This window comes from Zootoca vivipara, chromosome 13 (genome assembly GCF_965207765.1).
Source record: "Zootoca vivipara chromosome 13, rZooViv2.hap1.1, whole genome shotgun sequence".
NCBI classification, from domain to species: domain Eukaryota; kingdom Metazoa; phylum Chordata; class Lepidosauria; order Squamata; family Lacertidae; genus Zootoca; species Zootoca vivipara.
In genome coordinates this window covers 44,564,775-44,591,308 of record NC_142596.1, presented here as the reverse complement: position 1 = coordinate 44,591,308, position 26,534 = coordinate 44,564,775, and the positions used below count along the sequence as shown (strand labels likewise).

The following is a 26,534-nucleotide window of genomic DNA, read 5'->3' as shown; positions in this document are numbered from 1 at the left end:
CAACAGAAGTCAGATGTCCAAATCAGGGGAAGTAATAGTACCACATTATTCTGCCTGGAGCAGATCACACCTTGAGTACTGTGTCCAGTTCAGGTTACCACAATTTTTAAGAAGGATATTGACAAGCTGGAATGTGTGCAGAGGAGGGCAACCCAGATGATCAAGGGTCTGGAAACCAAGTCTTAGGAGGAATGGATGAGGGAGTTGGGCATGTTTAGCCTGGAAAAGGGAAGACTGAGAGGAGATACAATAGCCATCTTCAGATATTTCGAGGGCTGGTCACACGGGAGATGGAGCAAGCTTGTTTTCTCCTGTTCTGGAGGGTGGGACTTGAACCAATGGCTTCAAGTTACAGAAAAGATTTCTGTATGGCAAGAACTTTCTGATGGCAAGAGCTGTTCGACATTGGAATGGACCCCCTCAGGAGATGGTGGGCTCTCCTTCCTTGGAGGTTTTTAAGCTGAGGTTGGATAGCCACCTATCATGGATGCTAAAGTTGAGATTCCTGCATTGCCGGGGGTTGGACTAGAGCAGGTATCCCCAAACTGCGGCCCTCCAGATGTTTTGGCCTACAACTCCCATGATCCCTAGCTAAGAGGACCAGTAGTGAGGGATGATGGGAATTGTAGTCCAAAACATCTGGAGGGCCGAAGTTTGGGGATGCCTGGACTAGAGGATGCTTGGGGTCTTCTCCAACCCTACAATTGTATGCATAATTTTATAAACTTCTACTCTGTCTTCTTACTTTTCTTTTCTCATGATGAAAATGTCCTAAACCCTGTACAATTCATCATAGCAAAGTCGTTCCATGCCCTCGATCGTTTTGGGTGCCCTTAAGCTTTTTTCCAACTCTGGAAAAGGGGATTACTACAACACTACTAATTGCCTAAGATCTCTGCAGTTTTTCGTGAGGCTCCAAATTGTGTGCTTGTCACATAGCCTAGAGCTGCATCAAAGTTTAGCAACTGCAGCAGTTTCCGCTTGTTCAATGGTTTTAACTGTGGACTAGGGAGTGGTGGTTTGTGGTGGGGGGGAGGAGGTGGGCAGCTCCTCCCTATTGGCCAACTCAAAGGAGGAAGTGAACAGCAGCAGCTGGCAGGGTGGAGAGAGAAATTGCCCTGCGGAGAAGACCTTAGGCGTTTATTTTGCTAGTTTACGGGGAGGTGAGTTCTCATGAAACAGTACAAGGAATGTAACTTCTGTCGGTAGCTGAGAGCTTTCTTTCAAATTAATGCTTTAAGTAGCTTGGCCTTCCTGTGTGATTTCTTTCAGTTGGAAGGAAGACCATACTGTGTTGCATGAATTGGACTTCCTGGCTGGTAAATGGTGGTTATAGGGGCTGAAGCCTTGGGTAAAACTGCAGGGAGAAATGCAATTTGTGCGATTAAGCATCAGAGAAAATGTTTGTGGTGGCAGAGGAGGGGAGCATTGTCTTGGAGGGCCAGGGGGGGTTGCCCCATTTGTCGTTTTGATCACAAAACATTCTGTGGTTCAGTTGTCTTTTTAAATGGCTTGGGTGAAGGAATTGGAGGGGGATCCTCATCAAATTTGCAGGTGACACCAAGCTGGGAGGGGTCACTCAGGGTGCAGAGGACAGAACCAGGCTTCAAGATGACCTGAAACAGAATGGGGCCCAAACTAACAAAATGAATTTCCATAGGGATAAATGTACTGCACTGAGGTAGGAAGAACCAGCTGCAAAAATATAAGATTGGGGGTGGGGGGGCAACCTGGCTTGCCAGTACTACATGTGAAAAGGACCTAGGGATCTTAGGGGACCACCAGTTTAGCATGAGCCAACGGTGGTAGCAAAAGGTCTGGGCTAGGTGACCCCTGTGGTCCTCTCCAACTCTACAATCCTATAAGATTCTATCTAAAGTGGTGTGTGCATACAACTCTCTTTTTGATGGTGTCTTCCAGAAGTGGGAATCTTTCTCAGCATGGAAACCGCACTTCCTTCTGGGCAACGTGCCAGTGGTGGGTGGGGCCTGAGGCAAAGGTGGGTGCACAGACAGCTAGTTTCTTGTCCTAATTAAAAGATACATTCCAGCTGGGCATGTATACTCAAGGAGGGTGTGAGGCAGGGTCAATGAACAGGGTGTTCTGGGGTACCTCTCAAAGGCTAGAGGTGTCTAGGGAGCCCCCATTTGGCCCCCAGACCTAACATTCCCCACCTTTCTGTTTGAAGGGCTTATCCAGTCTGCAATGGGCTGCAATTATTTCCCTCATTCAGAGTATACCAATTATTTCTAAATTTGCATCCATACATCTATTACGATAATTAGCACACGCCCATTTTGTACAAAACTGTGTCTCCTTTTCAGGGGGATGTGTAAGTGTTGTGTAAGCCTGTTTGGCGCTGTTGGGTTGCTGCTACGCAGGACATCACCTGAGAATAAAACTTGTTTGGGGAATCTGGGCACGACTGGCCTTATTAAAAACATGGAGTGATTGCTGTAGGGAGCAGATTCCAGAGCAAGTGCGATTCACATCTGAGGCCAACTTAATTTGGGGACGTACAACCCAGTTTAATGGGAAATCTTGGGCCATAGATTCCCCATCACTTTCCCACCAAATAACCAATACCCTCCTGGCTGCCATAGCAATGTACATAGAATAGACCATCCAGTCCAACCCCCTGCCAAGCAGGAAACACCATCAAAGCATTCTTGACATATGGCTGTCAAGCCTCTGCTTAAAGACCTCCAAAGAAGGAGACTCCACCGCACTTCTTGGCAGCAGATTCCACTGTCGAACAGCTCTTACTGTCAGGAAGTTCTTCCTAATGTTTAGGTGGAATCTTCTTTCTTGTAGTTTGAATCCATTGCTCCGTATCCGCTTCTCTGGAGCAGCAGAAAACAACCTTTCACTCTCCTCTATATGACATCCTTTTATATACAGTGGTACCTTGGTTTATGAACACAATTGGTTCCGGAAGTCTGTTCATAAACTGAAGCGTTCATAAACTGAAGCAAACTTTCCCATTGAAAGTAATGGAAAATGGATTAATCTGTTCCAGACGGTCTGTGGAGAATTTAAACTGAAGCGTTCATAAACTGAAGCGAATTTTCGCATTGAAAGTAATGGAAAGTGGATTAATCTGTTCCAGACGGGTCCGCGGAGTACTCAACCTGAAGCGTACTTAACCCAAAGCATGGGTGTAATTGGTTCCGGAAGTCTGTTCATAAACTGAAGCGTTCATAAACTGAAGCGAACTTTCCCATTGAAAGTAATGGAAAGTGAATTAATCTGTTCCAGATGGGTCCACGGTGTTCGTAAACCGAAAATTCGTAAACCGAGGTGTTCATAAACCGAGGTTCCACTGTATTTGAACATGGCTATCATATCACCCCTTAACCTTCTCTTCTCCAGGCTAAACATACCCAGCTCCCTAAGATGTTCCTCATAAGGCATTGTTTCCAGGCCTTTGACCATTTTGGTTGCCCTCCTCTGGACCCTCCTGGCTGCCATAGCATTGTGTAAGCAGCCACCCAATTCCTTTATGATGTTTAGGTTGTGTATACAGTATTACCAAACATGGAAAGGGGACTCTAGTTTACAGGTGTTGGGATCTGCAGCGCCGTGAGGGGTAAACTATAGTTTTCAGTATTCTTTTGGAGGGAGGGTGTGTGTGCTTTAGCTCTCTGGCGCATATGCAGCCTTAGGCTGTGTACAATGCAGCAAAGTAAAAAATAATAATTAACTGCAGCAAGGTTATCCTTTTTCTCAGTTTGGATTGAACCTGGTTTTGCGGAGAAACCAGGCACAGTATTCCCTTAGGAAGAAGCAGGCTAGATATCTGAGCCATGTGTACACCACTTCCCAAATCAGTGGGTAGGAGGGCAGAGTAAATGGGCACATTTAAAGTACGCAGAATGTACACAGTACATTGCATATTTAAAGCACATACTTTCAGTGCCTGCGGAATACGTTCTTATTTAGACAAGTCTACCCAGATGTTTGGTTGGCAGGAGCTGGGACCGAGCAACGGGAGCTCACACCATTGCAGGGATTCGAACTGCCAACCTTCTGATCGGCAAGCCCTAGGCTCTGTGGTTTAACCCACAGCGCCACCTGCGTCCCTTCAGTTCGAAAGCACGTCAAAGTGCAAGTAGATAAATAGGTACCACTACAGCGGGAAGGTAAACGGTTTCCGTGTGCTGCTCTGGTTTGTCAGAAGTGGCTTTGTCAGGCTGGCCACATGACCCGGAAGCTGTACGACGGCTCCCTTGGCCAATAATGCGAGATGAGCGCTGCAACCCCAGAGTCGGTCACGGCTAGACCTAACGGTCAGGGGTCCCTTTACCCAAATGTTTCAATTCATTTTGCTCTATTCTATTGCAGTTTTTTTTAAATATTTTTATTAATTTTCCAATTAAAACCAATTATATCACATTCAATATTTCAAATTATACACATATATATATCAATCAAACCGAATGTTATGCCAAATCATCTAAAGAATTTTTTATTTGGGTTCCCATGCTTCAAGAAATTGGGAATTCCTCGCAACTGTCCACTGCCGTCTTTTTTCTAAAGTTCAAATCGTCTCTATTGCAGTTTTAACTTTCTGCGTTATGCAATTATTGATTGCAGTGATCATTTTACGGCTTCGTATTTATTTACCGTATTTATTTGTAATCTGCTTTGAGGTTTTCTACGGTCAAGCGGTACATCAATTGTAAGAGATCAATAAAAAAATGCAAACCTCTCTCCACCCCACCCCCTGGCCCAACAAATCCCGGGAACTCTAGTTTGCCTCCTGCGCTGAGCTACAATTCCCAGCACCCATTAAACTCCAAATCCTGGTAATTCTCTGGTGGAAACCGTGTGCTTTCAGCTGTAGGCATGTGGACTCAGCAGAGAGCTTAAAGGAAGAGAACGCCAAGCCCAAGCCATGCTCTCCTCCTTTCTCTCTCTTCTCAGGCAAAACTTGGGATTTATTTTCCGAAAAGCGTGAGCTTCGGGCCTGCGGGCTTTTTTTCCCTCCTCCAGCGTCTCTGGAAGGGAAAAGGCACATTTTTCTCTCTCTCTCCCTCCTCTTTCTTCGCTCTCCGCAGGGCCCCCACACCCACGCAAGGAAGTGGCGGCCACATTTTCTCATCCCCCCCCCCTTCCCTCTCGAGCGGAGGAGAAAAGGGGAAGTCGGAGAGAGCAGAGGAGGAGGAGGAGAGAAAAAAGCGCGGCTGCTGCCGGTTCACGTCGACGGCTCAGAGTCCGTGAACCTGAGCTGCCGGCCGGCCGGGGCCTCCTTTTCCCGGAGCCAGGAGAGGCGAGGCTGCTTTGCGCCCTGTTCGCCTTCGGGTGCCGTCGAGGTAAGTGGCTCCCTCAAGATGCCCGCAAGACGCTCTTATTCGACGGAGGGAGCTGCCGCTGCTTCTGGCGGGGCTCCAGGCCGTCCCGGCCCCGCTTCCCTTTTCTCGGCGCCACTGGAGCTACTGCTGCCAGGATATTTTTGCGCTCCAGGCGAGGCTGCTTAGCGCCCCAGGCGAGGCAAACTCCTTCCAGCCTCTCCCCGCCTCAGTTTTTTTATTTTTATTTTTGGCTGACTTCAGTTTTCAAAAGCAGATGCCTCGCAGAAACGACAGAAGTCAAAATATAAAGCAAGGGCAAAATGTTCCAAGGACGAATCTGTAAGAAAACTTGTCATAGGTATGAGCTTTCGTGTGCATGCACACTTCTTCAGATACACACACGAAAGCTCATACCTATGACAAACTTAGTTGGTCTCTAAGGTGCTACTGGAAGGATTTTTTTTTGTTTTCTTTTGACTACGTCAGACCAACACGGCTACCTACCTGTAACTGTAAGAAAACTCTTCCCCTCCAAGGTCCCACCCAGCCGCGCCCCTCGGAGGGAGAGCTGCGCCCTAGCGGGAGAACTTTTTATTAAACTCGGTGGTGTTGGTGTCCCCCCCCCCCTTTGCTTCTTCCTGAAATCAAAGCTTCTTTTCGCGCAGCAAAGAGGAAGCAATTGCGCTCCCCCTACCAATCTCCCCATTTCCAGTTTTCGGTTTTTTTTAAAAAAAAGTTAGTTTCTAGCAAATTTTCAGAACCTGAGATATGAGGCAAAATGCTGCTCTCGTTTGCGGGGAGAAATTAGCCTGCTCCTCACTTTTTTTACTTTAGTCTCTCTCCCTCTGAAAAAACAAAAGTCTTGTGAATGCCCACGAGCAAGACTTGTAGTGCGAGGACTGTGTGTGTGTGTGTGTGTGTGTTGGATGCCTTTTGACGTTTTGCGTCTATTCCCTACAAAAAATCTGGAGAAGAGCATCTGCTTTGCACGTAGAAAGTTCCTTCTCCTTCCCCATCATCTCCAGGTGGGGCTGAGAAATATTTCCCTGTATTTACTCCTGGAGAGCTGCTGCCAGTCAGTGCAGACAATACTGTACTAGGAAACCCAGATACTTAAAAGAACAAAAACCCAGATACTGGGGAAACGCAGCCAGGTGGGCGGGGTATAAATAATTTATTATTATTATTATTATTATTATTGGAGGGACCAATGGTCTGATTTAGGATCAGTTAGCTTCCTGTGTTTTAAAACAATCCTGTTTAAGGTTGCTTTGAATTTGGATTAGGAGTCAGACTCAGTTTCTCTCTGAGAGGCATTATTAAATTTCTAAGCAAGGACTGATATGTTTCAGCTGTGGCTTTTTAAAGTGTGTGTTCAGCACTGTGGGTTTAAAAAATAAAAAGGAAGCAGTAGCTCAGCAGAAAGCTATGTGGCACTTTAAAGACAAAACATTAGCGGCGGCAGAGGCCCATGTCATCAAAGCCATCAAGTGTAATGCAATTCATGTATTGCAGTTGATTTAAGTCTACAGAAGTATCCCCCACCCGGAGGAAAAGAGTTAGGGTTGTACCCAGCTAAGCCCTACTCAGAGTAGACCTGTTGAAATGAATGAGGCATGTCCATTAATTTTGGTAGGTCTAATGGCTATGGCAAACCTTTAAGATGCCACGAGATTCTTTTGTTTTAATATTTGGTGTTGCTTGCTGGGTGCGTGCTATAACTTTAAAGGCACATTCAAAAGACATTCTTTCCTTCAGAGAATTCTGGGCTCTGTAGTTTGCTAAGGAGTTGCTGGGAATTGTAACTGTGGGGTAAACTACAGTGCCCAGAATTCTTTGCAGGAAGGAATGCATTTCGAACGTGCTTTAAAAGTATCTAGTGTGTACACAGCCTAACGGAGATTAAGGCTATTCACCATGGGAGTTTGGAGGCCAACATTATACAAGGCAGCACTTGGCTACCCTAGGCCCAACTATTCACTTCTATCCTGATGTACAACCAGCTCATCTTCACTTGGAATGTGTGGCCAGCATAGCTTTTTTCATGCTTTCTTTTAAAAATTAGTTATGGGGAAATGCATGGCATGGGGGGCCCATGTGCAAGTTCTGTTCTCAGTGCCAACGCATTTGAGTGCTTTTGCAGTGAACAAGCTCTGTAGCAGAAAGCTAGACGCTGACTCGACTCTATCACAAGCACAGATGTGGCTAAAAATAGCATGTATGCTGGAATTTTAAAAAAAGGCAAAAAGTGATTACTTTTCGTGCTTCGGGAAAAAAAAAAGGCTACAGGAGACATTTTTCCCTCTAGGGGGCGCTCTGGCTCAACTGGGTTCTGCTTCCAGAGAAGACCTGTGGTTGCACAAATTTCCGATAGGTGAGGTATGCTGTTTTTTCAGCATTAAAATTGGCAGTGCTCTATTAAACCAAAAAGGGGAGAAAGTTCCTGCCTTCAGATAAGCCTGCATATATATATTTGTGAGTTAGTTATTGATCTGGGTATTTCTCTCTCAACTGGAGGGAGATGGGTCCACCAGAACTGTGACTCATGGAGAGACCCAGTGGGAGTCTCCTAGAAGAGGGCAGGCAATTATGTTGTCAGTCTAATTAACCAGATGATCATAGAATTGTAGAGTTGGAAGGGACCCTGGGGATTATCTAGTTCTAGTACACCCCCCCCCCCTGCAATGCAGGAATCTCAACTAAAGCATCCATGGTAGATGGCCATCCAACCTCTGCTTAGAAACCTCCAAGGAGGTAAGAGAATTATTTGCCCCCGCAGTGGAGGCTGGTTGGAAGGAGATCAGCAACTCATGCTTTTTGCATATCCAAGCCAGCAGGGATTTTGCTGACACTGGGGAAACTCCGCCAGCTTGCAGCTCCCTGCCCCCTACAGCTACTAACACTCAGCCTAGCCCAGGGGTAGGAAACCTAAAGGTCTGCGGGCCGGATGCGGCCCAATTGCCTTCTCAATCTGGCCCCCTGGACGGTCTTGGAATCAGTGTGTTTTTATATGAGTAGGATGTCCTTTTATTTAAAATGCATCTCTGGGTTATTTGTGGGGCATAAGAATTAGTTTATTTCCCAAAAAAAATATAGTCCAGCCCACCACATGGTCTGAGGGACGGTTGACCGGCCCACGGCTGAAAAAGGTTGCTGACCCCTGGCCTAGCCCATTGCAATCTCCAGCAACTCATGCAGAGATACGATGGGGACACTTCTCTGAAGGTGGATCATTCTGCTAGAGACCTTCTGCTCTACCACTGATCCACAACCCTTTCCTGTTTATTAGATGTGGCTGAGGCTGAGGCTGATGGGAGTTGAAATCCTTCCCTATAAATCTGCTCTCCGCCTACACACAAAGAAGTTTCCAGGATTGGGTAGGGTGGAGATTTCATCATATTTTGTACCCTATGCATTTTGTTGTCTGGCAGCTATGATTACTTCACTGCCTGGAAGATATTGGTCATAATTCCCACTGGAGACAGACAAACCATGCCTGTATAAAGTTGTGTAAAGAAGTGGTTACTGGCCTTGTCACCGTTTTGTGTAGAGGAGGACTTCTGGGCACAGTTTTACAGGGCAGAGTCTCCTATCGATGAAGGAGAGCAATTGAGACTATTTTTTTAAAAAAGCTATTTTTATGAAATACTGAGAAATAAACAATATACAGAAGTCAGCATCAAATGCTAAGCGGTTTTAAAACATAGAAACAAAAAGAAAAGAAGAAGAAACTTTGAATTCTCGATCAGCTTTAAAAACTCATGCAAAACTCTTACTCCACTGGCGATTTATTAAAGTGTCTTTGCAATGTTTGCTTCATTTACAAACACGCAAGCTTGAGCCCAGGTGGAGGTGGAATGACAAAGCTCACATCTGAGTTCAGTTACAGGTAGGTAGCCGTGTTGGTCTGGTGTAGTCGAAACAAAATAATAATAAAAATTTCTTCCAGTAGCACCTTAGAGACCAACTAAGTTTGTCATTGGTATGAGCTTTCGTGTGCATGCACACCGAAAGAAACCAACCACACTTGGCTCTGCCAAAAGCGGCCTCTGGTGATTTCACCTGATTGGAATGTGTCATTGAACTGCGGGGAAAATTCCTCTTGCTTGCCCAGAGGGAAGGTGGGTGGGAGTGTGCATGTCTGGCCACATTGACTTTTGCCACACTCGACAGTGACCTGTACTTCCTGAAACATCCACAAGCAGGGATAGGCGAACACGCCAACTTCAGTTTCTTGCTTTCCCAATCTTCAGTTCTCCACATTTCCATATCCGTGGTTTTTCTTCTTCTTTTTTTAAAAAAAGTGCTCATGAAAATTCACCAGCATTTTAGTCCATTTCCTCCCCCTCAAATTAGCATTTTTGCAAAGCATTTTCCCCTAATACAATGCATTTTTGTATGATACGTTCACCATTATGTGCATTAACTGTATGCGTTTTTGTAGACGTTACTTGGATGTGCATTGCAAAATTCGGAGAGGTGTGATTTTGAAGGAAGGGCGGTGTTTCACTTCATCTGTTGTTTTGGAAAGTGTGAATTAGTGAAGGTTGTCCATAAATATGAACTTCAGGCAAATTCTCCCCCATCCCTTCCCACGAAGGCTGAGGAAGGAGGTTTAAGAGTCCCACCCTAGAGTCTTCCACAACCTTTCCATGAACTACCTGCTTGGAGCTTACGCCATTCCTCTGGCCACAGTCAGAGAACCTCTTGCTAGAGCAAAGCAAGACTAAACAGAACCCAGCCGAAAAGCCCAGACCTGACCTGGTGTTACACCACCCACAGAATTGTCTCTTAGGATTCCACTTTTGATTCTTCCTGTCGGGTCTGTTTCTAGCCTTATATGGCGTTTGTCAAATTGCTCTTCGTCAAGATGCAACTGTTTCCTCTTTCCGCCTTCCTTCTCTAATTATACACACACACACTAACGATTCTCATGTGCGGAAGTCGTTCTGAGCAGGACGACTCGGGCTGTAATCCTACTGGACCGTAAATCCCACTGAAGACGGTGAGGGAGGGTTTACTTCTGAGTAAACAAGCATACAAGTGCGCTGACGGTGCAATCTGCAAGAGGCAGCCTTTCCACAAGGCTGGAGGGTAGGACTCGAACCCATGGCTTCAAGTTACAAGAAAGAAGATTCCAGCTAAACACCAGGAAGAACTTTATGATAGTAAGAGCTGTTCAGCAGTGGAACGGTCTCCCTCGGGAGGTGGTGAACTCTCCTCCCTTGGAGGTTTTTAAGCAGGAGTTGATGGCCATCCGCCAGGGATGTTTTTGCTGAGAGTCCTGCGTTGCAGGGGGGTTGGACTGGATGACCCTCGGGGTCCCTTCCAACTCTACAATTCTGTGATTCTACAACCTTCCACCTCCCTTGCTCTTGCCCGTGGTGGGCTGCATCTGATGAAAGCTGTAGTCCAAAACATCTGGAGAGCAGCAGGTTAGGGAAGGCTGATGCTAAACCGTAGCTGCTCCTGCCAAGATGGCTTATTTAATACAATCACCAAAGGAAATGAATTGCTGTCCTTGATTGCCCTAATGGCCAGTCTGACTTGGTCAAGCTGTGGGAACTGGCTGGGTGAACGTTATGAGTTGACGGCGAGGGAGCCCCTTCAAATTTGTTCTTTCTTTCAAGCCAGCTTCCTGTTTTGAAAGGTTATCAGAACTGCCTTGTTCCCTTTCAATAGTTGTTCTGAGCCAAAGGCCGCTGGGTGTAAGATGAAGGGTACCAGACTGCCAGGATTTAAGCAGGAAGGACTCAGGAACATACAGTAGTGGAAAATTTAGGTCTGTGCAATTAAAGTGGACTTAAGTCCTCTTGTCACTAGGAATGAAAGGAAATATCCATTTCTCATTTTTCCATTCTTAAATTCAGTTCTTGACATATATACAGCAAGATGCAATTTTATTTTTTTTATTCGTCATGAAAACTCATCAGGAGTTTGGTCCAAATTCCTCCTAGTAAACAGGCAGACCTACCTCACAGGGTTGATGGGGGGGGGGTCAAGAATAGGGATGATAGAGAGGAGACCATTTATGTTGCCTTAGGTTCTTGGAGGAAGGGGGGATAAGAAATAAATACATTTACAGTGCAATCTTATACCTGTTATAACCTTTGAGCTCAAAAGGACTTATACAGAATTAAGCCCTTTTGAGCCCAAAGGGGTTTGGTCCCAGGGAAAGGGCCACAAGGCTTGCAGCCAACCTTAACTTTTTTGAAATACGTTACTTGAGAAAAATTAATGTTTTTTTTTTCTGTACAGGTTGAGAAGCCATGGCTTATCAGAGTTTCCTGCTGGAGCCAATCAGCTGTCATGCCTGGAACAAGGACAGAACCCGTAAGCCCTTTCCTTTTGTACTATGACGGTTTGATTTTAGTAATTGCTTTCCACACAAGCATCTCAAGGCAACGCGTTGTAAAAATAGCAAAAAACCAGAAGCACTGAAACCAGGAAAAATATTTTGAAAACAACACAAAACGGGTACCTATGGCAGAGACCCATTCATCCAGCTGGAAAAGCCCGTCAGAACAAAATGTCCAGTTCTTTCCAGAAACATCCTTTTAACTGCTGACCACGCTGGTGGAGGCTGATGGTTGTTGAGGGTCCCAACAGGAGGGCCAGGGAGTCTACACCCTCCTAACAGCAACAACAGCAACCACAATTTATTATTTATACTCTGCCCATCTGACTGGGTTTCCCCAGCCACTCTGGGTGGCTCCCAACAGAATATTAAAAACACGACGGAACATCAAACATTAAAAGCTTCCCTAAACAGGGCTGCCTTCAGATGTCTTCTAAAAGTCAGATAGTTGTTTATTTCCTTGACATCTGATGGGAGGGTGTTCCACAGGGCAGGCGCCACTACCGAGAAGGCCCTCTGCCTGGTTCCCTGTAACTTTGCTTCTCGCAGTGAGGGAACCCCCAGAAGGCCCTCGGAGCTGGACCTCAGTGTCCGGGCTGAATGATGGGGGTGGAGACGCTCCTTCAGGTATACTGGGCTGAGGCTGTTTTAAAGGTCAGCACCAACACTTTGAATTGTGCTCGGAAACGTACTGGGAACCAATGTAGGCCTTTCAGGACAGGTGTTATGTGGTCTCGGCGGCCGCTCCCAGTCACCAGTCTAGCTGCCGCATTCTGGATTAGTTGTAGTTTCCGAGTCACCTTCAAGGGTAGCCCCACATAGAGCGCATTGCAGTAGTCCAAGCGGGAGATAACCAGAGCATGCACCACTCTGGCGAGATAGTCTGCGCGCAGATAGGGTCTCAGCCTGCGTACCAGACGGAGCTGGAAGACAGCTGCCCTGGACACAGAATTGACCTGCTAACTGGGGACTACCTGGATTGCTGGTTCTTGCAGCAAATCTAGTCCTCGGTTGGGAGCAACTGCAAGAGAAGAGAATGTGAGTGATTGCCCATGGCATGAATAGATGTGGGAGGGTGGGGGAGAGAGAGAATACAGCCATTGTTTGTGGGTCAGCAGAATGCCCTGGCGGAATGCGGCCAGCAGGACTTCCTCCTCCCCAACTGTAGGGTTTTGAAAGAACTGCTGCGATTTGCATGATTGTCCCCAGGAATATAAACACAACAACACTTTGAAGCATATTTAAACCACATGGCTTCCCCCTAGAGATTCCAGGGAACCGAAGCTGAACCTTTCCTGAGACACGATTCCCAGCACCTTTAACAGATGACAGTTCCCACAATTCTTGGGGGGGGGGGAGCCATGTGCTTTAAACATGTGGTGTGTACACAGCCTCTCCTTCCCAGAGAAGGGGGGGTGGGGAGAGAAAAGAGGCTCTCAGGTACTTGGGAGGAGGTTGTAGAGCACCCAAGTGAGAATGTTACTCTCTACCTTTTCCCGGGGCTAGTTCACTTGAACAGATGCCTCCCTTGAAGTCATGGCCCATTTGCAAATCAAAACCACATGTTTTGTAGCAGCGTCAGGAGCTAAGTAGCTTTGGAAGGGACTTAAGAGCTCAGGGCAAAAGTCCTTCCTGACCATTTGTGACTGGTGTCCTGGGCACACCCCCAAAACTCCCCAAAGTGCCCCCAGCCTCCAAAAGCTTGGCAGAACTCGAAATACACAAACTCTTCCCCGCCTTCTGTTCCGCAGAACTTGCCATCTGTCCCAACAACCACGAAGTTCACATCTACAAGAAAGACGGGACAAAGTGGAGCAAAGTCCATGAGCTGAAGGAGCACAACGGGCAGGTGACAGGTGAGGACCTTTCGATTCCTCTTCTGGTGTGCGAAAGGCAACTTTTCTAAAGAGCCATAACCCCTGTAAGGAAGAAGAAGAAGAAGAGTTTGGATTTGATATCCTGCTTTATCACTACCCGAAGGAGTCTCAAAGCGGCTAACAATCTCCTTTCCCTTCCTCCCCCACAACAAACACTCTATGAGCTGAGTGGCGCTGAGAGACTTCAAAGAAGTGTGACTAGCCCAAGGTCACCCAGCAGCTGCATGTGGAGGAGCGGAGGAGCGAACCCGGTTCCCCAGATTACGAGTCTACCGCTCTTAACCACTACACCAGGCTGGCTATTATGCCTGACATTACTTAACTGTGCCGTTGCCTTTTTTTAAACAAAACATTGTTTATTTGTTGATGAATCCGCCATTAAATTCAGCAGCCCTTGCAATCGGGGCCTGCCAGTTTTGGTCCTCTGATCTATGGTGTCCTTTGCAGGCATTGACTGGGCCCCCGACAGCAACCGCATAGTGACCTGCGGGACAGACCGCAACGCTTACGTGTGGTCCCTGAAGGGTAATGTGTGGAAGCCGACGCTGGTCATTCTGCGGATCAACCGCGCTGCTCGCTGTGTGAAGTGGTCTCCCAAAGAGAACAAGTTTGCGGTCGGCAGCGGCTCGAGGCTCATCTCCATCTGCTACTTTGAGCAGGAGAATGATTGGTGAGTCTCGGTGAGGAGGAGGAGGAAGAATAGAATCATAGAATTGTAGAGTTAGGAGGGAGGGTAATCTAGTCCAAGCTCCCCTGCAAGGCAGGAATCTCAATCCATTATAAATGGATTTATACAGGGAATTTGGTGGCCCTGACCCAATCGAACTTTGCCTGCGTTGGTCCATTTCCTGCATTGAACGTGAACTGCTGAAAGCCTCAGCTGCTTCTTCACTTATTTTTGTTTTTCAAAAGCCCAACTAATTATATGCAAAATTATATGGATTTTAAAAAATATAAATATATGACCTTCACATGTGATATTATGTATCGGATGTTGTACATATCTGCTGGTTACTTTAGGCAACTTGGGGTGTATAAGCGCATAATTATATATGTATAAAGGTAAAGGGACCCCTGACCATTAGGTCCAGTCGTGACCGACTCTGGGGTTGCGGCACTCATCTCGCGTTATTGGCCGAGGGAGCCGGTGTACAGCTTCCAGGTCATGTGGCCAGCATGACAAAGCCGCTTCTGGTGAACCAGAGCAGCACACGGAAACACCATTTACCTTCCCGCTGTAGTGGTACCTATTTATCTACTTGCACTTTGACGTGCTTTCAAACTGCTAGGTTGGCAGGAGCTGGGACTGAGCAACGGGAGCTCACCCTGTTGCAGGGATTCGAACCACCGACCTTCTGATTGGCAAGCCCTAGGCTCTGTGGTTTAGCCCACAGCGCCACCTGCGGCCCATATATATAATATAATATGTACTGTATATTAATGCGCAAAATATTATATGTGCAATAGCGCTTGTCGTGGGTAAGGATTGTTTTCAGCACAGTTGGTAGAAAAACAGCCCGCTTCTCATTGAGATCAAGGTGAGAGATGATAACTGGGGAAAATACTGGCAGATATTTGCAAGTCATACTGGCAAGATCACTATTTTCAGAAAACCCCATCCTTAGTAGCTTAGGCTAAGCAAACACGGGGCTTCCTCTCTGCTCCTCCTGCTTTGGCATGCTTTATCCTTTCAACACATAAATTATGGGTAACCCATACAAATGATTTGCAAGCATAGGCTTTCATTTATTACAGAAATTAAAAGTCTTAAAATACCGATAAGGACACCCTTTTGCAGTTCCCAAACTGAAAAGGCCCTCTGAAAACACTTCTACATACAGGCATCACCAACTATTCCAAAAACAGGAGACAGCCACAGATTTACACAATTGAAATAACCCATTTTAGCATCTTAACTAAAAGCAGATTGAAGCAGCAAGGGTTTCAAGGCCCGTTTAAAACTTGAGTCAATGAGTCACTATGCCTTAGGAGAGAGGTACATATGCCTTAGGAGAGAGCTCCACAAGCGCAGAGAAAAAGGCTCCATCTCTAGAGCCCGCAGGTCTAATTAATTTTGATTGAGCGAGGTTGTGTGTGTCAGTTCTTTAGATTAATTTACTAGTGCAAGGGATGTCTGGGCCATAAGAAAGGCTGGCTTGCTTGCTATGATTCCTGTATTGTCCCTCATATTTGCCGTCTCTCCTAGGTGGGTTTGTAAACACATCAAGAAGCCCATTCGATCGACAATCCTTAGCCTTGACTGGCACCCTAACAACGTTCTCTTGGCGGCTGGATCCTGCGATTTCAAATGCAGGTGAGGGTCATATCCTGGATTGCATCCAACGTGTGACTTCAGGATGTGTTTGGGGCGGGGGCGGGGGAGCCTGTTGGACAGTCTCCCTTCCAGGCCTTGACCGGATCTGCTCCTTCTCTAGCTTTGATAGACACGCCAGTAACATGTTTTTCCCCTCCCGCCTCTCCTCTCCCTCCTGCCCTGTAGGATTTTCTCTGCTTACATCAAAGAGGTTGAGGAGCGGCCCTCGCCAACCCCCTGGGGATCCAAGATGCCGTTTGGAGAGCTCATGTTTGAGTCGGGCAGCAGCTGCGGCTGGGTCCACAGCATCTGCTTCTCTGGGAGTGGCAGCCGCGTGGCATGGGTGAGCCACGACAGCACCATCTGCCTTGCAGATGCCAACAAGAAGATGGCGTAAGTTGGACTGTTGGGCGGGGGTTCAGAGTTTCCCATGAACTGGCCTGGCCCAGCTGGCTGCAGGGACTTCGCTTCCTTGGGATTAGTTGATCCGGAGACTCTGGGCAGATCTGATGCTCGTTCAGCCCCTGTGTGTAAACCCACACGACTTCCCACAAAGTTGTGTAAAGTACTACACTTGGGCAAAAAAAATAAAAAAACGAAAGGCACAAATACAGGATGGGTGACACCTGGCTTGAAAGCAGTGTTCGGTTTCTGATAATTGGTTCTCATAGGAAACTTGCAGATTCTTGCTTCACTCAGTTAATTCTAAGAAGCAGTACATGTGAAAAGGATCTAGGAGTCTTGGTAGACCACAAACTTGACATGAGTCAACAGTGTGATGTAGCAGCTAAGAAAGCCAATGCAATTCTGGGCTGCATCAATAGGAGTATAGCATCTAGATCAAGGGAAGTAATAGTACTATGATTCCATGATTCTATGATTGTATGATTCTTAATTCTGGGCCCTGTAGCTTACTAATCGTGCTGGGAACAGTAGATCCACATCCAAATAACTTCATTGTACTAGCCATTGGCCATGACAAATCTGAATAATAATAAAAACACACGCAGAGTCTCTATTTAGATCTCTGCTTCTCCCTTATAGCTCAGTGCTATATTGTCCCAGGGTCGTCTTTCTAATCTTTTCGACCGCCAAAAGAGGGGGAGAAAGGATGACTTTGTGAGTCACTGAAATGTTTACATTACTAAGAAGCCACAGGACCTTTTCTGCCGGGGAGAGACATCTTTCCTGTATGGGCGGTAGGGTGAGAAATCGCCTCCTGGGTCCATTGTATAGTGGGCAAAATGGGAATGGTAGCTGTGGGAGGGGGAAAGCTCCCAGGAGTTTTTAGGTGAAGCCATGCACATTGAATGGGCCTTAAATTAGTGGTGTGGATCTGCCCCCAATGAAAACGTGATGCTTCAAAGCAAGGCGGAAGTTCAGGGTGCAGGTAGGACCCTGGACAGCTCCACAGAGAGCTCAAACAGTGGTTGAGAAAAGCTCAAATGTTGCTTCAGCCACAGGCTGTCCATCAGTGTGGTTCCCTCTTCGTCTAGGGCAGGGGTGTCAAACTCAAATTCATCGGGGGCCGCATCAGCAGTTTGGTCACCCTCAAAGGGCCGGTTGTGTCTGTAGGACTATGTGTCCACTCTTTATTATCATAAATTATTGTCACTGCATTCAATTATTACTGTTTTTTGTAATAAGGTAAGCTCATTCCTGCCCCCACGCGGATCACATTCCTGCGTCGTGGCGCGTGTGTGGGAGGGGATGTAAACTAGGGAAATTTGAACAAAAGGTGGGGATCGACGGCTTGGGGGGGGGGGCTCAACTAAACCTTCGGCAGGAAGGAGAAAGCCACTGCTGGGATTAAAAACCTGCAGATGGAAAGAGGGCTTCCCTCTCCTGCCCTGCGCACACCCAAACCCCGCTAGGCAGGATGCCACACTCTGCAACCCACCCCATGCTTTGGAGAGGGGCAGGAACATGCGGTGCAGCGCCAACTCCCTGCTTTGCTTTTGCATCCTCCCTCCTCAGCGCCAGAGTCCCTTCCCCTCGCACTGAGGGAGGGCAGCGGATTTCCCGAGGAGGAAGGCGGTGGCAGCCCCAGCGGACGTGCATCTTCGCCTCAGAGCTGCTCTTCCCCCCACCGGGACTGCAGGCAGAGGAGGCTTGAAAACCTCCCCCCCCCAAAAAAAATTCCCCTCCCACCTACTCAAACCGTGAGGCAACTCCATCTGGAGCCCTACATCACGAGGGGCTGAGAGGAGGCGGCGAAGAGCGGGAAGAGCAGGAACCCGTGCCGTCGCCGCCGCCTCCCTCCCGGCCGCCCCCCGGGGAGCAGCTCCACCGGAACTGAGAAGCCAAAGGGCGGCTCGGGGGTGGGGGGCAGAGCAAAAGCCAGGCACCCTCCCGAGTGTCTATGAGGAGAAAACGGGGGAAAAGGGAAGAGAAACCCGGCTCCATCAAGAGAGCGACTGTTGCGCTTCACCTACTTCCCCCTCAGGCTCACTCTGCGTCCCTTTCACCCGCTCGCTCACCCACCTCCCGGATGCAGCCGAGGAGAGGAAGGGAAGCGGCGGGCGGCAGCTCCCCAGTGCCGCCTCACTCGCTCTCGGAGACAACAGCAACGCCCGCTAAAAAAAAATCCAGCGCGGCTCCGTCCCGGCACCAACTTTGCCGGCGGCGCCTGTAGGGCTTTCCTACCTCCTTGGTGGGCTTCCTCCTCCTCCTCCTGCATCTCACTTCCCCGTCTGGCTCCAGAACTACTGTCAGCGGCTATTGTCGTCGGTGGCTACGTGGGCCACATGACGAGGTCTGGCGGGCCGGATTAGGCCCCCGGGCCTTGTGTTTGACACCCATGGTCTAGGGAGAGAAGTCTCTTCAGTTAGAGTGTCCTTAGTCTTCTTCAGTAGTCTTTGACTCCAATGGACTGAGAGAAAGCATTGCTTTGCTGGGGTTTCTGGGCTGTCATCCTTGGAGTAAGAGGAGTGCAGCTTGGCCTGTTCAGGTTGGAGAGGTGTTGACAGAACAATTGCCTCTTACGCCAGAACCTCTGGTTTAGTAGGGATGTCAAGGGCTGGCTCCAAGGTCAATTTCCTCTTCTATTCCTCCTCCAAACCCACAGCCTCATCTCCCAACGATAGGGAGTGGGGAACGCAGGGCATGGGCTGAATTTTATGGTCGGCTCAGCCATTAAGGGGCTGTAAAGCAGCTAATCTGTGCTAACCACCCTTGCCTCGTCCTTCCCTTCAGGGTGGCCTGCCTGTCCACGGAAACTCTGCCTCTCCTGGCCGTCACGTTCATCACAGAGAACAGCCTGGTGGCCGCGGTAAGTCCTGCGCTGTAACTCTTCCCAAGGGTTTGTTTTCCCAGTGAAGATTTGGGCCCCATTCCAACGTGGAGTTATGGTATGTGGTATAGCCCTGCCTGGACTGTGTCATTACAGTCTGCAAGTGGGCAATTGCATTCTTACAACCAGTGCTTCCCCCCCCCCTAAAAAAAATGTTTAGGGGTACTTTCATTTTCCTGATCATATTGAAATACTGCCCCTCAATGAGGCCAAACTTAGATTCACAAAATGTTTAGGGGTATGCGTACCCCCAGGGAAAAAAGCACTGCTCGCAACCCTCTTTAAAAACACACAAGCGCACCCACTAATCTTTGTAGTGACACTATCATGACCTCTAGTGGTGCAGTTGGGTAATTTTAGACGCTGGACTTGAATTCTCTAATGCTGCCGCCCTGGCCTCTTTAGATGGTAATAATGTTTGTTCCTTCACTTCACTTAAAAATATTGTCAGTCATGCCTGGTGCATTCGGAACCCCTCATACTCATTCTGCAGATTCCACCTCTGTTTATCCTCGGGCTCCATTTCCTTCCCTTCCTTTTCTTTTACTCCTCCTTGCGGTGTTATCCAGACTGTAAGCCCCTTGGGGCCAGGGACTCGCTCTGTTCTGTTCCTTGCAAAGTGGCACGTACTTAGATCATCTCACAATTACCATACATTTTTATTAGTGGCCTACCTTACAGGGCTGTTGCGGGAGGAATAGTGAGAGCGTTTTGGACCCTTGGGCGTGGGCATCGCTGATGAAACGCCTCGGAGGCCCTGACCTCTGCTCGCCTCCCCGCAGGGCCACGACTGCTGCCCGATGCTGTTCACCTACGAGGAGCAGCAGGGCACACTGAGTTTCGGGGGGAAGCTGGATATCCCCAAGCAGGGCGCCCAGCGTGGCCTCACAGCTCGCGAGCGCTTCCAGAACCTGGATAAGAAAGCCAGCTCTGATACCACCACCAACGCCACTCTGGACACGCTCCACAAGAACAGCATCAGGTAAGTTCCTCCGTGGGCTCTGCCCCTCCGCAAATTAAACAAGAGAACGTTGCAGAACCGCAGCTGCAGGCATGCAGGACCAGATCCAGCCTGATCTAAGAGACCTGCCAGCAGCTCCAGGGAAAAGACTGCTCCAGCTCCCCTGTGCTGAGACTTTGGAAAGCTGTGACCAGTCAAACGACACTAGGATACATGGACCGGCTTGGTATAAGGCAGCACCGTATGTTCAGTGGAAAGGTCAGCCTTCCCCAGTTCTTGTCGAGATCCTCTCTGAATCCACCAGGCCAGGGGCGGATCTGCTGTGAAACCAATGAAGCTCAAACTTCAGGGCCCCTCATCCCGGAGCCACATGGCTGAAAAATTGTAGGTCAACTAAACCAAATTTGAGTCGCACACCTCCAATTGATTAATGTTTTGTTGTATACATTCCAACCATAGCTGCCAAGTACCCCGTTTTCCCCGGGAAACCCCCGTTTTTACTTACCTTTTCCCGGTGGTCCCCCGTATCACTTCATCTCCCGTTTTTCTCCATTATTTTCTCCTGCCGGTGGCCATTTTTTTCTTTCTGATTTGCCCTTCTATGGGCACAAAAAATGGCCGCTGCCGGCTTCAAAAGTTGCATCTACGCATGTCCGGAAGTGCATAGACGCGACTTCCGGTGTCGGCGGCGGGATTTTTTTGGTGCCCATAGATGGGCAGAGCGACACCGGAAGTTGTGTCGACACACTTCCTGACATGCGTAGAAGCGACTTTTGAAGCTGGCGGCGGCCATTTTTGGTGCCCATAGAAGGGCAAAACGACACCGGAAGTTACATCGACGCAACTGCCGGTGTCACATGGCTGCCGGTCCCAGATTCTGCAGTCTGGGACTTGGAAGGTAAGTTCCAACAACCCCAAAGTTTGGGAGTCGGTAGTGCAGGTGTTGTAAAGGTGGTGTGATCTGTCGTGGAACAACCCCATTCAATAAGGTAACGTTGGCTACCCAGACCTTGTTGCTGGTTGCAAAGGGGGCCCCATAACTCTTTGAGCTTCAGAGCCCCCAAAAATGTAGGTCTGCCACTGCCACTAGACATAAACTGTTTGAATCCTGGCAGGACAGAGGTTGGGTAAGACTGCATGTTTGGGAGGCAGGCAATTTACCTGCTCTAGATGGAGTATAGAAGGAGCAAGTGCGTGTATTGGAGGTGCTGCAAGATAAATCTTTGACACCAGAGGGCATTCCTCTATGGCTGGCAGTGCCTTTTACCAGCTTTGTCTAGTTCGCCAGCTACTGCCATTCCTGGACAGGGATAGACTGACCACCTTAGTCCATGCACTGGCAACCTTGAGGCTGGATTAGAATAGAATAGAATAGAATAGAATAGATCTTTATTGTCATTGTCCCCTTGCGGGAACAACGAAATTTCTCGGTTGCTGTATCAACTCAATTAAGACGCTCCACATGAATTAAAATACTAATAAGCACAATACAATACAGAACGATAAACAACTAAAACAAAATGACTTCAAAGTCCAGAATTTTCATAATGGGGGGCTGACCTTGTGGGGCTGACCTTGGACCTGGTGCAGAAGCTCCAGCTGGTGCAAATGCAGCAGCCAGACTGCTGGAGGGGGGGGGCACCTGGCCCAACAGCATGTGACAGCTGGCTACCCATTTACTGCCAAGCCAGGTTCAAGTTCCTTGAATTAATTTACAAAGCTCTGAAGAATTGAGGTCCAGGGTACCCCAGGGACCACCTGAACCCTGGCATCCCAGCTCCATCACTGAAAACGCCTGCAGGAGCGCCTTGGGTTGGTTTCCCAAGTTGGTGAGGCTCATCGGACAACAATGAGTGTCATTGGCCCAGTCCTGTGGAACTCTCTGCCAATAGAACCAGCAGGTGCTTTCTCTTTCAACTTTTAACGGCCTGCTGAAAACTTTGTAGGCAATAAAAAAGGCACCTTCCCACTATACAGCTGTACCTTGGTTCTCGAACGTAATCCGTTCCAGAAGTCCGTTCGACTTCCAAAACATTCAACAACCAAGGTGCGGCTTCCAATTGGCTGCAGGAGCTTCCTTCACCCAATCGGAAGCCGTGTCAGCTGCGTCAGACATTTGGCTTCCAAAAAATGTTCACAGACCAGAAACCCTGGTATTTGGGGGCCAAAATGTTTGAGTCACAAGGTGTTCAAGAACCAAGGTACGACTGTATTGTTAGCCAAATTTCTGAATTTTCTGATGTAGGCCAGGCCCGTAACTCGGGAAAAGACCCTGCCTCATTCAGGTCACTATCTTAGCTGAGCTGGGCTGAGGTTCAGTGGTAAAAAAATCTGCTTTGCATGCAGAAGGAAGGCCCCAATCCTTGGCATCTCCCAAGTAGGGCAGGGGGAAATCCCTGTCTGAGACCCTGAAGAGACAAAAGATGTGACTCGATTCAAAGCAAGTTTTTATGTTCACCTCTTTGGGGGTAGAATTTCCTAATGGGGGTGTGTTATGGTGGAAAAAGCCCCGCCCTTGGAACTGTCCCCTGCCTTCGGTCTGGCAACCCTTCGTCCTCTGTAAAAAAAAGGGTAAAGGACCCCTGACAGTTAAGTCCAGTCGCAGACGACTGGGGTTGCGGCCCTCATCTCGCTTTACAGGCCGAGGGAGCCGGCCGTTGTCCGCAGACAGTTTTTCTGGGTCATGTGGCCAGCATGACTAAGTCGCTTCTGGTGCAACGGAACACCAAAACCAGAGCAGCACACAGAAACGCCGTTTACCTTCCCTCCGGAGCTGTACCTATTTATCTACTTGCACTTTTGGGCGTGCTTTTGAACTGCTAGGTTGGCAGTCGTCCTCCGTAGTCCGGTACAATTTCCCCTCTGCTTTGAGCAGTACTAGTTTGGCAATTAACGCCCACCATTGTCTTGTCTTCCCTTTCAGCCAAATATCTGTGATTGCTGGTGGGAAAGGCAGCTGCTCCAAGTTTTGCACCACAGGAATGGACGGAGGGATGAGCCTGTGGGACATCAAAGTAAGCAAAAAAAGGCTGGGTGGGGAAGAAGATGCAGCTTTTGCCCTAATAGACCAGCCGTCGCACCATTTGCATTTAGTATGTGAAGATGCTCGCTAAGGAGTTGCGCCAGAGGAACACTTTGGATGGTCACTTTCCCTGCAAAAAGCATCACCTCCTTATGGCAAGGATGGGAAATTATTTCTTAAACCTGAGGGGCCACATTGCCTTCTGGGCAGTCTTCTCAGGGCCACATGCAGCTTGTTTCCTCCTGCTCTGGAGGGTAGCACTCAAACCGATGTCATCAACTAAACGTCAGGAACAGGGGTTAGCAAACTTTTTCAGCAGGGGGCCGGTCTACTGTCCCTCAGACCTTGTGGGCAGCTGGACTATTTTTGGGGGGAAAAGAAAAACAAAACACGAATTCCTATGTCCCACAAATAACCCAGAGATGCATTTTAAATAAAAAGACACATTCTACTCATGTAAAAACACGCTGATTCCCGGACCGTCCGCGGGCCACATTGAGAAGGCGATTGGGCCAGATCCGGCCCCCGGGCCTTAGTTTGCTTACCCATGCTCAGGAATAACTTTCTGAGAGTTAAGAGCTGCTTGACAGTGGAATGGGCTCCCTCAAGAGGTGGTGGACTCTACTACCTTGGGAGTTTCGAAGCAGAGGTTGGATAGCCAAATGCCATGGATGCTTGGGTTCAAATTCCTGCATTGGACTAGATGACCCTTGGGGCTTGGGGAGAAAGTCAAGGTGCACAAAGGGTTGCATCCAGCTCCTGCACCTTAGGCTTCCCACCCCTGCTCTCTGGAAACAGTCCTTAAGAAGTTTTATTAAATGGACCCATGCCCCATTCTTTAACCTCCTTTGGGATTGCTTCTTTCTAAATTTGGCAAAGTCTTTAAGAAATACACTTCCTGCAATCTGAAGCCATGAGACATGCACAATGTGTGCTCCCCTTGCAACGTGATATATCACGCCTGGGATCAAGCTGTTATTTTCGGCACGTCCCCAGGGCTTGAATACACCCTGTAGGATTCTCCACTGCAAGCCGCTGAGGTTGTTAGGTTTCAGGCTTTGGCCTGGCCTTGCATTAGTCAGAGGGAAGCAGCTGGTTGGGGGTGTCACGGAAAGGCACCCAATTGTTTCAGTTGTTACTGCTGGCATTTGTACTGCCAAGCATGTGGGATTTTGTACATCTGGGGTCTCCGGGTTGCGCCCAATGTTAGTCTTGCTTCAAGCAGACTCATTTAAACGGACATGACTGTTGTTGTTTAGTCGTTTAGTCGTGTCCGACTCTTTGTGACCCCATGGACGCCAGGCACTCCTGTCTTCCACTGCCTCCCGCAGTTTGGTCAGACTCATGTTGATAGCTTCGAGAACACTGTCCAACCATCTCGTCCTCTGTCGTCCCCTTCTCCTTGTGCCCTCCATCTTTCCCAACATCAGGGTCTTTTCCAGGGATTCTTCTCTTCTCATGAGGTGGCCAAAGTCTTGGAGCCTCAGCTTCACGATCTGTCCTTCCAGTGAGCACTCAGGGCTGGTTTCCTTAAGAATGGAGAGGTTTGATCTTCTTGCAGTCCATGGGACTCTCAAAAGTCTCCTCCAGCACCATAATTCAAAAGCATCAATTATTCGGCGATCAGCCTTCTTGATGGTCCAGCTCTCACTTCCATACATCACTACTGGGAAAACCATAGCTTTAACTATACGGAGCTTTGTAGGCAAGGTGATGTCTCTGCTTTTTAAGATGCTGTCTAGGTTTGTCATTGCTTTTCTCCCAAGAAGCAGGCGTTTTTTAATTTCGTGAGTGCTGTCACCATCTGCAGTGATCAAGGAGCCCAAGACATGACTGTTGCTGCGCCATTAATTTCAGTGGGTCTACTACTCTGAGGCCGTATCTGCACTATAAAGCAGTATCGTACCACTTTTAATGCAGTCGTTCCTGCTCTAGGAACTATTCCTCTCGTGTCTGATGACCCTTTGCCCACTGCATTGGGCGTCCAGTCCCCAGGACCCCTGACCGAAACTCTGGACAGCTGCTATCCTTCAGCGCAAAAATTAAAAACATGGTCCACCTTGGGATAAGACAGCTCCCAACGTTCCAAGTTTAAAACTAAGAGTAATTAATATTTGGGCCAAAACCAGCAGTTGAATTCTGGATATTGTTCTTGTTGTTATATTGCCCTTCATCCATAGCTCTCAGGGCGGTTCACAACATAAACATACAAGATAAAAAAATGCAAAGAATGAAACCAAACCAGTAATTCCCCCCTCCCACAACACATTAAAAAGGGAATCGGATATCAGCAAACCAAAGGCGTGGTTGAAGAGGGTTGTTTTCACCTGACGCCAAAAGGTTTATAATGAAGGCGCCAGGCAAGCTTCCCTGGGGAGACCATTCCACAGACAGGGGGCCACTGCAGAAAAGGCCCGTTCTCTTGTTGCCAAATCTCTCATGGAGGGGGCAGACAAAAAAGCCTGAGAGGCTCAGTTCATGTGGAGATAGGCAGTCCTTGAGGTATTGCAGACCTGAGTAATACCTTGTGAATATTAGCCATTCACAAGGAAAATAACCCTGGAGCAGGTTTTTTAGTGCCTCTGTTTGGCCCATTTCTGGGTGTTTTTTTGACAATCCTTCAGTGACTTTTTAGGTTTTCCTCAGCCAGAATACCATTTTTCTTCTGACAAACTTGCGCTTTCATTTCAGAGCTTGGAGTCTGCTATGAAGGGCCTACGGATCAAGTAAAAAAGGACTGCTGAAGAATTATTCATCTCAGCAGCGCTTCCGTCTCGCTGGCGTCTGGGGTGGGCTGGGCAGAAGACCCCTGACTACCAGCTTTTGCTTCCTTACCCGATGCAACCTGCTTCATTCCTGCAATCCCACATACCTAGAATGACAATCCCACCAGCTACAAGTTGGGCAGATTTTCTGTGTCACTTGCACCAGTGGAAAACCGGTTGATAACTGTAAACCGTGTTCAATAAAGAGATGGTGGTCACAGTTAGCATAGCAAAACTTCCATCCCCCTCTCTCCTACCACCAGGAGAGACCATCAGCAGAACCCTAACCATGTCCGCTCAAAAGCAAATCCTAGCAAATGGTTGTTTATATCTTTAGCAAAGATTTCCACCAGTTTTCTGGGGACAGACATTAAACTAACCAGCCTGTAATTCCCAGGATTGCCCCTGGATCCTCTTTTTAAAATTGTGTGTTACATTTACTGCTTTCCAGTCCTCATGTATATGGCGGTTGAGCTGAAAGAAAAATTGCGCATTTTTCTTAGCTCAGCAATTTCGCATTTGAAATTTTTGAGAACTCTTGGGTGGCTGCCATCCGAACCTGGTGACTGATCACTTATCTCCCCCCCACCCCCCAGGCCTAGAATATTATCTCTCATTGCCACTATCTGCCCTTGTTCCCCAAGCCCTGGG

The 26,534-nt window shown here is 48.1% G+C and overlaps 1 protein-coding gene across 5 annotated transcripts; it reads left to right on the top strand.

Annotated features, from left to right (window-relative positions):
* The first annotated feature begins 1,068 nt into the window (after positions 1 to 1,068).
* ARPC1B (actin related protein 2/3 complex subunit 1B) lies at positions 1,069 to 26,277 on the top strand. Of its 5 annotated transcripts, none has more exons than XM_088656482.1 (11): positions 1,069 to 1,163; positions 8,584 to 8,671; positions 11,553 to 11,627; positions 13,404 to 13,508; positions 13,977 to 14,199; positions 15,736 to 15,843; positions 16,030 to 16,236; positions 19,039 to 19,114; positions 19,918 to 20,117; positions 23,020 to 23,110; positions 25,810 to 26,277. In XM_088656482.1, exons 3-11 carry the CDS (start codon positions 11,564 to 11,566, stop codon positions 25,846 to 25,848), a joined length of 1,113 nt encoding a protein of 370 aa, XP_088512608.1. In that variant the 5' UTR covers positions 1,069 to 1,163; positions 8,584 to 8,671; positions 11,553 to 11,563; the 3' UTR covers positions 25,849 to 26,277. The 5 variants fall into 5 exon arrangements, with proteins under 5 accessions (XP_088512608.1, XP_060138548.1, XP_060138547.1 ...); XM_088656483.1 differs by lacking the exon at positions 1,069 to 1,163 and adding an exon at positions 7,608 to 7,668; XM_088656484.1 differs by lacking the exon at positions 1,069 to 1,163 and adding an exon at positions 7,608 to 7,673.
* The last annotated feature ends 257 nt before the right edge of the window (positions 26,278 to 26,534 follow it).